Below are 13,880 nucleotides of genomic sequence, written 5' to 3'. Positions count from 1 at the left end.
GTCGAACTCAGCAGTGTCCTCGATAGGTGAGCTGCACGTTTACTGCACGTTCTGCACCAGGAATGCGTGTTCTCATCATCGTGTGCCCTTGAATCATGTATTTTTTCCTAAGCAGCTTTTCACTCCACACATTGTCACTCTCTTTGGCTAGAATGATTCTCTCAGAGGCTCGGCTCACTGACTGTCTGGGGAGGGGGGGCTGGGTGTGACACACAGTGACCTCCTGTGCACTCTGAAATGACAGCTCCGCCAGAATGTTTATGGGCCTCATCACCTAGCTGCTCCAGTCCTGACCCGAACTTCCCACGTGCCTGGTAGCGTAACGCCCGTGCAGAACCCTGACCGAGGCACAGTGGGGCGGGAATCTGCGGTCCAGGAGCCCCACACGCTCAGGGTCCAGACTAGATGCAGATGGTGGCTCCTTCACCTGCTGCCTCTGTGTGGCAGAAGCAGTGCCTCAAAGGCCCACCTTGGACTTGCCCAGAGCTGGGGGATCGGTCTCAGCATGCCTGTGTGGTGCTCTCTCTCTTCCTCACAAGCACACACTCTTCCCTGTCAAATCTGAGTGTCCGTGGTGTCCCCTCAGGCTGCGGGGGTACTGCGCCGTCTGGGTGGCTCCCCCTTACAGGCGTGCTGTGTGCAGCGCATATAAGTAAGTAGGGGTGTGTGTCCCTTTGCATGCAGACCTGGGTGTGTCCTGCATAATGTCCTAATGAGTACAGTTTTCTGGAATGGACCCAAAAGTAACTTTTCATGTGCCAAACTTCTCAAGACATTCTGGATCTTTTTCCATGGGGCGTCAGGAGTTATATTTAGAAACCAATAAAGTTTCTTTTGCTCCCTCTCTCCACCCCCCATTTTCCATTCTTTATAGAAGGCCTATTTTTAAAACAGGGCTGTGAGGTTAGAAGTTCTCTCGCTGTGGTTTTCCATCTCTGAATTTGCTGTAAAATCCATTTCCCAACTATGCATTGAATGCCTAGTATGTGCCTGGCTCTGTAGAGGGTGACCTTGGAGTCCCTGGTAGCGAGCAGGAATGTAGACCCCTCTGCATGACTTCCGGGACTCCAGCTGCGGAGGGGAAGGCAGCCCCCAGCACCGAGGTAACGTGGCCTGTGGCGGAGGGTGATAAGTGGAGGCAAACTTGTCCCATCCTCTTCCCCAGGCTTCGGTGTGTAATGGGCACGTGTTCCTGACTCCACGTCCAACCACAGTGATTGAATAGGTTGCCTCTGGTTTCTGATTGCTGCTCAGGTCCTGGGTTGTAAAGGCCATTGACCAGTTGAGTTGATTTCCTTGCCTGAAGCTGTGCGGCGATTTTCCACAGCTGGGCCCCGAGACACTCTTGAACTTGGTTTACCACTCGAGGCCTGCCATGGCATGCTCTGGCTGAGCTCTCTCCCCCTTGCAGTGAGGACTCAGTTGCTCATCCCAAGACCACCCACCGGGACGTCTCAGGCCTCATCTTGCTGTGGCTGGGCTTTGGCCGGGCGCAGGCTGGCAAGATAGAGCTTGAGAAAAAGACGTCCACGGTGGACTTCCATAGTCTGACCTTTGCCCACCTACTCCCCCCTTCCTCCGTATTTTAGAACCCCACCCAGTGAAGCCCTTCAGAAGCCAGATGGGTAATTCCAAACTATGAGCACACACTGCCTCCAGTACCTCCTAACTTCATTTCCCACAAATTTCATTGAAAAATGTCTCCTCTGTGCTCAGTTAGGTATCAAGAGGAAACCCCCCTAGTTTAGTCATCCCACTGTCAGCAGAGACCTGGCCTCTGGAATCTCTAATGCTCCTGAGTTTGGTCTGGCTGTCCTATGTTCCGTGGCAATAGCCTACGGACCCGAGACAAAGGCTTCGGTTTACCTCCAAGCTGAGGCAGAGCAGACTCCCGTCGGGGCCCTGCTCCCATCTGTCTGCAGGAAAAGGGAGTGGCTCGGCCAGCCTGGCCGCCTGGCCGCCTGGCCTGTGTTTTGAGAGGAGTGCTTTAGTGGGTGGGGGAGCACTCATCCAGTCCCTGCCCGTGGGCTGCCTTGCTGACTTTCCAGGCCTTCCCAAGCCTGCACTCCAGTGTGCTGTGACCATTGGCACCAGGCACACATGGACAGCCTGCTGTGAGTGTTTGACCCCTGCCCTTTGACCTGGCTGCCCTGGCCCTCCTTCACTTAGCTGTATGGTGTGAGGATAGAAGACTCCCTCAGGCCTGGGCCCCTTCCAGTCTCCGGAGGGCTTCCTGCGTCCTCAGCGCTCCATCTGCGGCAGGTGTTCCTGGAACGCCGGTTCATGACTCTCCGGGGAGCTGCTGCTCCTACCAGTCTTCCTTCTCATCGCTCACCGGCAGCCTTTATTCCCGTAAAACCCTGGCTGGGCTCCAGCCTTGCTAGTAAATCCAGAACCCCGCCTGGCCCCTACATGATCTTCTTTCCCCCTGGAGGGTACCCAGGCACTAAGGTGAACGAGATCCGTACTTTCCTCAGCCAGTGTCAGCTATTATCTGGTCTGCTGGGAGCACAGTGGCTGCTTCCACAGTTGATCTGACCTGACAGGTAGAACCCCAAAGGGTGGGAGAATGGCAGTGACTGACGGCTGTTGGTGGTAGACTCAAGCCCCAATATCTGCTTTGCTAGTTGATAGCTGCATAGCCTCAGCCAGATCATTCTTCTTCCCTCAACCTCAGTTTTCTCTTCTGTAAAATGGGGCTACTCTGTTTTGCCCCATTGTATCATGGGAACCCAGGGACAAGAAGGCATAAGGGCACTTTTTGTCAAGCACAAAGCATCATGTGACCACAAGTAGAGTTCATTGGTGTTAATAAACAGTTCGGAACCCTTGTCAATCCCATGTTCAGACACCCACCTGATGTGCTAGGAGCAGGTTTAGGGGATAGTAAAGCAGGGACCAGCAAGGAAATTCAGTGTGTACTAAGACATGGATGAAATGAATTGTGTCTGGCCTATGAAATAGGAAATGTGTGGCCTGATGGTGAGGATTGAGGTAAGTAGGGCAGAGGGAAGCCAGGGTATCTGGGATGGAGGTTGTCCAGAGAAGGAAGGGTGCCTGTATCTCTTTTTGGGTCATGTGCTGCCCTCTCACGCATCCTCCGGGGTTGATCCGGGTCCCTGTACCAGGTTCCTGGAGCTGGGGGAGCTGCCGCTTCCCCTTTCTAGGCCCGCTGATTGGTCAGTCCAGGGAGCTAAGTTCAAACCAGTCAAGGCATCTGGCATTCAGGTGGGAAGATTGCTCTTGAGTGACGTGGAGACCAGGACGAGGCTGGCATGGAGGGCCACCGGCACCCCCCTTCCAAGCTGCAGACATGGCTCTGCCCTGTCCCCTCTGCCTGGCCTTCACCGCACCTCTGGGTCCTTCTCTAGGGTGAGCTGGAGCGGCAGCTGCTGCAGGCCAACCCCATCCTGGAGGCCTTCGGGAACGCCAAGACCGTGAAGAACGACAACTCCTCGCGATTTGTGAGTGGCGGCCAGCTGTGTCCTGGCTCGTGGGGCAGGGCGGGTGCTACACAGAGTTTGGCACATGTCACCTCCCAACTGGGTGCTCTCGCTTAAGAGTGAGGAAGATTCCGGCTTGGTGCTCGCTGGGCAGCTGTGTGGAGCAGGCCAGGCCGTACTCCAGTTGGTGTGCACTTCCATACACAGCTTCTTCAGCCTGGGGAGTGGGGAGTCACTGCTGGCCCCTGATTGTCCCACTGTAGCCAGTTAGAGCCGGGGCCAAACCAGGCAGTGGGGAACACTTTCCCTGCGCGGAGGAACTGGCACCCCTGAACCGCATCCTGGTTCCATGCTTGAAGCAGGGGGCACGGAGTCCTGAGTGCCCATGCAGGGTGCGGTGCCGGCCCTGGCTGCCAGGCACGCTGGTTTCCTCCCGCCAGGCTCTCCATCGGGAGGATGGGGCCTCTGACTTCTTTATTGTCTTTTCTTAGGGCAAATTCATCCGCATCAACTTTGATGTCAATGGCTACATCGTGGGAGCCAATATCGAGACTTGTATCCTTATGGTTACTGTAATAAGAGTGCTGGGTCTAGCGGGGAGGGAAGTGACCTTAATGGAGAGGAAGCTGCTCCCTGGGCCTGTTAGGAAGAGAACCAGGAGCGGCTCACTGAAAGCCCAACTTCGAGCCGGGTTTTTCTTCACGGGAGGATGCAGTTCAGCCTCGCCTGGGACGGGCCTATCCAAGATCACCCAGTGTGGTGCCAGGGGAGGAGTTGGGGTGAAGGCCGATTTATTTCTCCCTACACCAGCATGACAGCCTCCTCTGGGGGAGCCTTCTGTCTCCAAGGATTGTGGGAAGGGGGCTCTTGAAACAGATAAGCCTCCTAAGTGTGAGCGCCCCTCTTTGGACAAGCTACACCCCTCGAAGGGCAGAGCCAAGAGAGTTTGCTTGCATTTTATTTGGCTACTTTGTGCCGTTCTTTGCACCGGTGAAGTGCACTGGCTTTTGGTGGGAATAGAGGGAAGTGGAGGGGCCGCCTTCCTTCCAGCTTGTACAACTCCTCAGCGCTTGCAAAGATCTCTTGGAGAAATCTCGTGCCATCCGCCAGGCCAAGGATGAGCGGACCTTCCACATCTTCTACTATCTCCTGTCCGGGGCCGGAGAGCACCTGAAGAGTGAGTCACGGCCTCTGCCGACATGGGGGCTGCCGGGCACTGGGGTGCCTGCGCGTCGGGGCAGCACTCCTGTTGGGAAATAAAACTCCGGCTGAGGTTTGGGGCGGGGAGAAGCCAGATGAGCTCTGTTTTCCGGGCCATTCTGACAGCATGGCCTCTGTTTCTAGCCATGCCAGAGAAAAGCCAGGGCGGATTGTGGGTGCAGCAGCTGTGAGTCATGGCCTCGTGGGCTCCACGCGAGTCAGTCTCCCACGCTGAGGAAAGTTAGCATCCGGGCTACTCTGCAACTCCTAGGGGCACTACCCCGCCTCCCAGACCTGATGTTGCAGCGCTGATAGAGCCCTGGTTTCAGCACGTCCCTGACCGCCCTGCCTCCACCCCTCACAGCTGACCTCCTGTTGGAGCCATACAACAAGTACCGCTTCCTGTCCAATGGGCACGTCACCATCCCCGGTCAGCAGGACAAGGACTTGTTCCAGGAGACCATGGAGGCCATGAGGATTATGAGCATCCCCGAAGACGAGCAAATCGGTAAGGAGTGAGGAGGGAAGGCCAGGCTGGTCATCACTCTCTTGGAGAGCTTCCTGTTGGCTCTGGCTCTTGGGGAGCCCTGGAGAAGCCGGAGGGAGGAAGCCTTGAGTGTGTGGGAGATGGTACCTCAGGGTTGAGTTTCAGGGTTATTTGTTCCCCGTGGAACCACAGGCATTTACACAGAGTGGGACATAGTACAGGTGCTTAACTGCCCAGGGACTGCCCAGGGACTATGTCCGCCCTTCCAGTCCTTGTCCTGCCTTGTCTCAGAGAGTGTGAGAGGGGCAGGGGCTGGGTCTTTGCGCTGGTGAGGCCTAGAATGAACAGCGGCGTGGAACCTGCCTGCGTCTTCTCGTTTCTCTGGGTGGCAAGATGAAGTGGCCTTGAGGCTTTTTTTAGGAAGTTGGGGAGAGTGCACCCATCCCCTAGCATTAAGGTTGGAGCCATCTTTGCTCATGTAATTGGATGGGCCTGGCTGTGTTCCAATAAAACTTTATTTATTAAAACAGACAGTGGCATGGCCCTTGGGCTAGAGGCATATCATTCATCGGTCTGGATTTAGAAGTGTTGGGAAGTGTAACAGCTCATGTCTAAGTACAGGGTTGCTCAAGCTGAGGTCTTCAGAGGCCCTGGAGTCAGCCACACTGGCGGGGAGGCAGTGAGCCCTCCAGGTGCTGAGCCCGCCACGTGGACTAGCCACGGCCCAGCCAGGGCTTATTCCACCCCCTGCTCAGTTCTGAGCTGCCTCTGCTTGCATCCCAGGTTTGCTGCGCGTCATCTCGGGAGTCCTTCAGCTCGGCAACATCGCCTTCAAGAAGGAGCGTAACACTGACCAGGCATCCATGCCCGACAACACAGGTAACCGAGGTCCTCCCACTGAAGTGCGGGGCAGGTGCCTGGGCTCGGGGCAGCTCAGGAGGGAGCCTTGTGGGAATTCTACATGCCACACTTTTTAATTTCTATGTGCTACTGGCTGGCTGGCACTCTGCACTTTTTTTATGTAACACCTTCTTCATGGAGGCAGCATCAGTGAGGCAGAAAGCCATGATCGTGTGGACCAGGGTTTCCCTCGTTCGTCCGTGAGATCAAACCAGGTGTCCCAGTAAGACAGATTTTGGCTGCCACTGCAGCTTAATGCATGCTTTTCTGTGCACACATTAGGGCCCCGTGACACTGTTGTCACCGCTATTCCTGTGGGTCACTGCATATGACGCCATTTAAGTCTTCAGCCTTAATGTGCCCTGCTTCGGGGCTTTAGAAAAACATTTGACATGTGGGTACAGGGGTTGAAAGACATTTCTGTGGGCCAGTGCTGTTCAGTCCCCTCTCATCGGGGCCTGGTGGGCCGCCTCCTCTCGGTCCTGTTTGTGGGTAAGACCTGCTTGCACACCTGGCAGATGAGGCTGAGCGTGTGCAGAGGGACCAATGCTGGGCCCAGGTTAGGACGGGTTCCTCCCTGCTGTGCCTGTGGGTAGAAGGGGAAGGCTCCCGAGGCAGCTGTCCTGGTGGTGCTGGCTCAGTTTCCGCCACAGCTTTCTTCTCACTAGAGGCTGGGCAGAGGACTTGTCCTCGAATTTAATCAAAACTTCTTTTCTCCTCCCCTCCTTCTCTTTGAAAAATACTAGCTGCCCAAAAAGTGTCCCACCTCTTGGGTATCAATGTGAATGATTTCACCAGAGGAATCCTCACCCCTCGCATCAAGGTGGGACGGGATTACGTCCAGAAGGCGCAGACTAAGGAACAGGTATGCATGCCCCCTGGCAGCAGCGAGGGTCCTGGCAGGGGCCAGTTTGAGGGCTGCTCTGGGCATCCTGTGTTAGGCACTGTCGCATGGGTTCCCTCATTCAGTCCTCATATAGCTCTGAGGACAATGTCATGTTTACTCCATTTAGAACATGAGCCCTAGCCTATTTGGTTCAGTGGATAGAGCACTGGCCTGCAGACTGAAAGATCCCAGGTTCAATTCTGTCAAGGGCACATGTCCAGGTACAGGCTCTCCCCGGTAGGGATTGAACAGGAGGCAGCCAATCAATGACTCTCTCATTACTGATGTTTCTATCCCTCTCTCCCTCTCCCTTCCTTTCTGGAATCAATATATATATATATATATATATATATATATATATATATATATATATATATATAAAGAACATTAGGAATCTGACTCTGAGAAGTTCATAACATTTCCCAGGCTACTTGCCTCTGCCTCAAGCCAACACTTAGACTGATTGATCAGCGAGGACAGAGGCCTGCCTGCTCTGGTCTAAAGCGAGAACTTGATGTTTCTGGTGCCAGGGTGGCGGCGGCCTCCACCATCCCTGAGGTCCGTGCCAAGCGGCTGTCTCTCCACCACCTGCTGTCTTGCTGCCTGTGGTGAGAGATGGGCAGGCCTTCCCTCTGCTGCGCCTCATGGCTATGCCCTCCTCCTGGGAGCTGAGGTCCTTCCAGCCAGGACCACTTCTCCCCTCTGTTGGCGGGTTCTAGTCTCTGTAGTGGCGATAGGCGTTTTTAAGGTGCTACTCTCATCTCTCAGAAATATTTCCCTTTCCCAGAGTGCCATGCTCTCCAGTCCTCACGCTGGTGGCCGACAGCCTGCGGGTGATTCTGTGCAGAGAGAGAGCCAAGGACATTGTTTTCGAAAGCCGGCCTGCATAATCATTACCAACTGTTCCATTTCCCTAGTAGTTAGGACCTTTGTTTTTTCATTACGAATATGCTTCACAAACACTTAAGATTGGGGAAATACAGAAAAGTCTAGAGAAGGAAATAATTTGCCCTTGTTCCTGCCCATTGACAGTCATTGGGCAGCTTGTTATTTCCTGTAAGTCCTTCTTTTTATTCCAAATTTAGTTGTCACCCTGGGTTTTTATTAGGGACTTTTGAACATTTGCCCGTAAAGTAAAGTAGGGAGGACAGCACATCACACAGGCAGCTTCATGGGTGACTAACTCATGGCCAGTCTTGGCTCACCGTTACTCTTATCTGCATCTCCACTCCCCACCCCCCACATTATTTGGAACAAATCTCAGATGGCTTGTCATTTCTTGTAGGTATTTCACTATGTCCCCATTTATTTTAAAAGGTCTTTGCAGATGTCTTTCTAAGTTACTGTGTCCGAATTGTTGGGTAGTCAGGTTCTTTTAACTCCTGGTCGTTGTGAATAACATTGCGGTGGACATGTCTGTGTGCACGAAGCCTTTTTTCCTTTTTAGGGCTGCTTCCCTGGGGGAGGGCCCTGCAGGTGAACTTCCTGGGGCAGAGGGTTCAGGTTTAAGGGCTCCTGGTGTCTGACGCTCTGTCCCCTGGTGCTCCTCCCCCCAGGCCGACTTTGCCATCGAGGCCTTGGCCAAGGCCACCTACGAGCGCATGTTCCGCTGGCTGGTGCTGCGCATCAACAAGGCCCTGGACAAGACCAAGCGGCAGGGCGCCTCGTTCATCGGGATCCTGGACATTGCTGGCTTCGAGATCTTCGATGTGAGCTTCCCCCTGGTGCCCCCATGTCCTCTTCGCTGCCTCCTGGGCCTCTGGCTCCTCCTCCTTGTCTGTGAATCCTCTTTCCGCTGGTTCCACAGCAACCGAAGTTGGCTATCTCCTTCCTAGCATTGGGCATGTTTTAAGCCGAAACAGGCATGCCCTTTGCCAACCGGAAATGCTGGAGAGCCCTAGCCAGTTTGGCTCAGTGGATAGAGCACTGGCCCGTGGACTGAAGGGTCCCAGGTTTGATTCTGGTCAAGGGCATGCATCTCGGTTGCAGGCTGGATCCCTGGCCCTGGTCAGGGCGTGGGAGGGAGGCAGCCAATCCATGTGTCTCTCTCACTTGGATGTTTCTCTTTCTGCTCTTCCCCTCCCTCCCTCTCTCTAAAAATCAGTGGGAAAATATCCTCGGGTGTAGATTAACAACAACAAAAGAAATGCTGCAGAGAATGGGACTTTTAGCTGGCATCCCGGGGGGGCTTCATGGGCAGGTCTTTCTGTGGATTTATTCTCCTAGCAGATATTTATTGAACTATGGGACAAGACATTGCCCTGCCCATAAAGACTTTGAGCCCTTATAGGAAAAAGCTGGTAGTTATGGTAGACCAGAGGTTCTTAACCCGGGGCCCGTGGTAGATTCCAGAGGAACCAGGCCCTTGGGTGGGGTGAACATTACCTCTATTTTTCACCAGCCTCTCTCTGAAATGACACATTTTTTCCATTGTGAACTGAGCAAACTGCACAGACCACAGCTGCCTGGGAGTAGGTTTTCCTATGTTGCGGTTGTGACCAAGATGCTGTAAAATTGTGTATGTTCTTTTCTACTTCAAACCTTTAAGAGTTACCAAGCCCTTGTGCTTGTTAGTAAAGAAGCATCATGTAGTACTGTGTCTCAGTATTTGGATAATTTATATTTTAACATAACTTATTTCTCTCATCATTTATCTATTGTATGTGTTTTAAAATATTATTCTGAGAAGGGCTTGACTAGGCTGCTAGAGAGGTCCTCGGGCCTCAGAAAATGGAGAACCTTCCTGAATCCCCCCTGGTCCACTCCTTCCCAAGGGGCGGTGGGCATGGCGCGTGGTGGGTGTGGCCCCACGGTGGACGGCCCCCTGACATTGCTCTCCCTCCTTGCAGCTGAACTCCTTTGAGCAGCTGTGCATCAACTACACCAACGAGAAGCTGCAGCAGCTGTTCAACCACACCATGTTCATCCTGGAGCAGGAGGAGTACCAGCGCGAGGGCATCGAGTGGAACTTCATCGACTTCGGGCTCGACCTGCAGCCCTGCATCGACCTCATCGAGAAGCCAGTAAGAGCCGTCCCTGCTCGGATCTCAGACCTGGCCTGGCCTCGCTCCTTCCCTCTGGGGACCCTGTTCTCGCCTCCCACCCATGCTGGTTGTGGGTGTCTAGGCCCTTTACCGTCTGAGTCTCCTAAAGGCATAAGCTCTGGGCTTAGATCTGGTGCCTGGCAGCCCGGGGCAGCTGCCGGCCAGGTGTGGATGGGGCTGGTGCCTGGGTTTCCTGTCTTCAGCCCCAGAAGACCACCCAGTATCTGCTCGCGGGGGAGCTCAACAAGCCTTTCTTTGTCCTAAAGAAAGAGGCAGCTTTTATGTAGCAAGTCCTGGCCCCAGGTGCTCTCGCTGTGTGGGGTTGAGTGGACCCCGGGTGCCGAGGGCTGATTTTGGCCTATGCTGATGATCCGTCCTCTCTCAGGCTGACCTGGCGCTGGGCTCCTGTCCCCCAGCACTGACTGTCGGTGGGTGCGGGAGCCAGAAAGCCCTTCCCCTTTCCCGCCAGCTTCCACGGAAAGCTCCCCCCAGTGCAGTGGGTTAGGTTTCAGGGCTATGCTCTCGGGAGGCCGAGCTGTTTCTGTTTGTGGATTATGTCTTGATGAGGGTTCAATGCCCTGAACTCACGCTCTCCCCGAATCCCGGGCTGCTCCAGAATGTGTGCACCGGACCGACACTGAAGTGTTAAGTGGTCAGAAGGCCCGGGAAGGAGTTCGTGCATTTTTAGAATGTTACTCAAAGGTGGGGTTTGAAACTCTCCATAATCCTGGCATGGAACAGTTTACTTTTGCGATGAGTTTTCTGGGATGGGTTTTTTGTGATGAGTTGGTGGTATTCAGTTGAGTTTTCCAGCGAACAAGAGCCCATCTGGCTTTGTGGCTTCTCAGCAGGCTCCACGGTGTACTCTGTTCGGGCTGCTTGGGGGCTCTGCCCCACTTTCTCTTCCTAAAAGTCACGTCTCACCACATGGCTGTGCAGACAGAGCGTGGGGGTGATGTCTCAGAGTGACTGACTCCAGGGGCTGGGGCGCCAGTTGCGGGCAGCCCCTGAGCACATGGATCAGGGTCTGCATAGTCCATGAAGCCCACCAGGCTTTCTCAGAGCACTGGCGTGGAGAATCCCTGTGATGGATCATTGGATTGAGATGTGTTGGCCACAGCCTAGACCTCAGAAATCTCTTTAAATTAGAATCCCTACACGGAGTGCTTTCAGTAATGCTCCTTTCTTCCCCCCTTCTGTTGGGGGAGTGTGCCGAGATTCTGGGGGTTCTGAAAACTCCCAGAAACCCCAGGCTTTGGCCTGTTGTGAGGGCAGGGGTGGGTGGGGCTCACAGGTCACGCTTACCTGGGATGCTGTGCTTCCCCCAGGCAGGCCCCCCCGGCGTCCTGGCCCTGCTGGACGAGGAGTGCTGGTTCCCCAAGGCCACCGACAAGAGCTTTGTGGAGAAGGTAGTGCAGGAGCAGGGCACCCACCCCAAGTTCCAGAAGCCCAAGCAGCTGAAGGACAAGGCCGACTTCTGCATCATCCACTACGCCGGCAAGGTGAGTGGGGCGCGCACAGGAAGTACGGCGGGGCCTTCTCAGGAGGTGGAAGGGCCTCCGGGACCATGAGCCACGCAGCCCCGGGTCAGGGACGGGGTGTAGCGTTCTCGTCTGATAATGTGCTGGTGGCAATAGTCAACACTCACACAGCCGTCACGCCTTACAAAGCCCCATTACACGGGCTACACCTCATCAGAAGCTCCTGCCATCCTGTAAGGCAGTGGTCGGCAAACAGCGGCTCGCAAGCCACATGGGGCTCTTTTGCCCCTTGAGTTTTTAGCAAAGGCCAGCTTAGGAGTACCCTAATTAAGTTAATAACAGTGTACCTACCTATATAGTTTAAGTTTTAAAAATTTGGCTCTCCAAAGAAATTTCAGTCGTTGTACTGTTGATATTTGGCTCTGGTGACTAATGAGTTTGCCGACCATTGCTGTAAGGCCCTGAGGTGTGATGCTCTCTGTGTTGTCATTAGGCGCTTTTTCCCGGTGCGGTTCTGAGATTTGTGCTAAAGGCAGTGTCTGGAGTTTGAGTTAGAGCTCTGCTGCTGTGTGCCTTTGGGCTCCTCATCCTCCCTGTGCCTTGATTGTCTCATCTGGAAAATGGGGGTGTCTCCTTTTGTGGCCACATTTGTGAGCCTGTGAAGCTCAGCTCCGGGCACAGGTCAGTGCTCTAGGGCAGGGCCTCTCAGTGTCCGCACTACCAGTCGCTATTGTCAGGGACAGTGTTATGCTTATAGGATGTTTAGCAGCATCCCCGCTTCTTCCCACCAGAGGGCAGTAGCACCTCCCTACAGCACAAGTGTCTCCAGACCTTGCCACACAGTCATTATGGTGGAGGTGTGGGTGTGGTTGAGTGGTGAAAGCTTTGTATTGCCGACGTGACCCGGTGAGGAGAGCCGTGGGCTTTCACAGCACTGCTCCCGAGCCACACGTGTCCCCACTGCCAGCCCTCCGACTTCGCTCCTCACGTTCCTCAGGCTGCTGAAGCCACTCTTGATTCTAAACTACCATTAAAAAAAGACAAAAACACTGTTTCTACAGCTACTAAGGTGATGCCCCTGAGCCTGCACCTCCGCTTCCGCCTGTTAGAAATGCGCGTGCAGAGACGGCACAGGAGGCTTCGGTTGCAGCGTTGTTTATCATGCAAAAACCTGGGCACACCTGACCCCATTGGGGGTCTGGGTAATGATGAAACTGCTGTTTCACCTGGGCTGTGCCGCAGCAGCAAGAGGACCAGCAGGCTGGCCAGGACATCGGCCTGCGGTTTGTCACATCCCGGGACGTAATTCTGCTCCGAGGGAAAAAGAAGCCACATCACCATGTCATCAATGGTGGTACACGTGACCCACCAGCCAGGGCACAGCAGTCACCCCTGGGCCATGGTATGGGCTGGACAGAGGGGGCCAGGGCGGCCTGCCGCTCTGCTTTTACTGTTCTGGGGTCTTTGCAATGAAGATACAACATGTTACTTGTATTTTTAAAACATATTTTAGAAAAGATGAGAATACATGCTCATTAGAGAAAACTTGGACATCCTGAAAAGACAAAAAGCAAAAATGTCCTATTACTAAAAAGTAATATTAAACATTTTGGTATATGTCTTTCTAGGATGTTTCTTTTTTGTCATATTACCTAAAAATGAAATAATAATTTAAAAAAAAACAACCCACCCAGAATATTCTGTTGGGTAGCTGCAGCATAGTTTTCTTAGTTCAGTTTGCTGGGTAGTTGTGTTGTTTTAAATTGTTTGCTGTCTGTGTAACACCTCAGGAAACATCTTTCTTGCTAGTCCCTTGCCCTGGTCACTCATCATTTCCTTCTTAGGGATAGAAACACCGGGTCAAGGGGTGTTCATGTGTTTTAACGTTTCCACACGTGCCCTCTGAGGGTCTGTGGTGCTTGTGTCCCCGGAGCAGCCTGTGACTCTGGACTCTGGCTCTTGCAGGTGGATTACAAAGCCGACGAGTGGCTGATGAAGAACATGGACCCCCTGAACGACAACATCGCCACGCTCCTGCACCAGTCCTCGGACAAGTTCGTCTCGGAGCTGTGGAAGGATGGTATGCCCTTTGCCCCCACCCCGTCCCCCTGTGGCTGCAGCTGGGCTCTCCCCGCCTTTGCAGCAGCTGAGCCACAAAACAAGGGGTGCAGCTCCACCTGACACAGGCCGCAGGGGGGACTGTAGCTCCCATGACAGTGTCTCTTTGAGCCGAAGGGGTGAGGCTACCCTTCAGTGCCCTCGAGCCTGCTGCATAGCTACTTCCTCTCAGGGCTTTGCTGTCCGCAGGCAAGCCACAGCGCTTTCCACGTGTGGGAGGTCACAGGTGGCCCGCAGCCCGGCCACGCAAGTTCCTGTCCGCGCCTCCCTGCGCTGCCGCCTCTCCTGGGTAGGCTGGTGGTTTGGAGCTGTGCTTTCTCA

At 54.1% G+C, this 13,880-nt stretch overlaps 1 protein-coding gene across 1 annotated transcript in view; it reads left to right on the top strand.

Annotated features, from left to right (window-relative positions):
• Positions 1-13,880, top strand: part of MYH9 (myosin heavy chain 9) — an 89,800-nt gene that overhangs the window by 52,649 nt on the left and 23,271 nt on the right. The window contains exons 6-15 of the mRNA XM_084876761.1: positions 3,372-3,464; positions 3,935-3,998; positions 4,522-4,620; positions 5,008-5,151; positions 5,914-6,009; positions 6,777-6,895; positions 8,473-8,625; positions 9,766-9,939; positions 11,289-11,462; positions 13,407-13,521. Of these exons, the coding sequence (XP_084732887.1) occupies positions 3,372-3,464; positions 3,935-3,998; positions 4,522-4,620; positions 5,008-5,151; positions 5,914-6,009; positions 6,777-6,895; positions 8,473-8,625; positions 9,766-9,939; positions 11,289-11,462; positions 13,407-13,521 (1,231 nt within the window). The remainder of the gene's footprint in view (positions 1-3,371; positions 3,465-3,934; positions 3,999-4,521; positions 4,621-5,007; positions 5,152-5,913; positions 6,010-6,776; positions 6,896-8,472; positions 8,626-9,765; positions 9,940-11,288; positions 11,463-13,406; positions 13,522-13,880) is intronic.

This window comes from Pipistrellus hanaki (assembly GCF_964339955.1).
Source record: "Pipistrellus hanaki genome assembly, chromosome: 3".
Lineage (NCBI taxonomy): Eukaryota > Metazoa > Chordata > Mammalia > Chiroptera > Vespertilionidae > Pipistrellus > Pipistrellus hanaki.
Note: the sequence above shows the minus strand (reverse complement) of the source record. Positions and strands in the feature narration are given on the sequence as shown.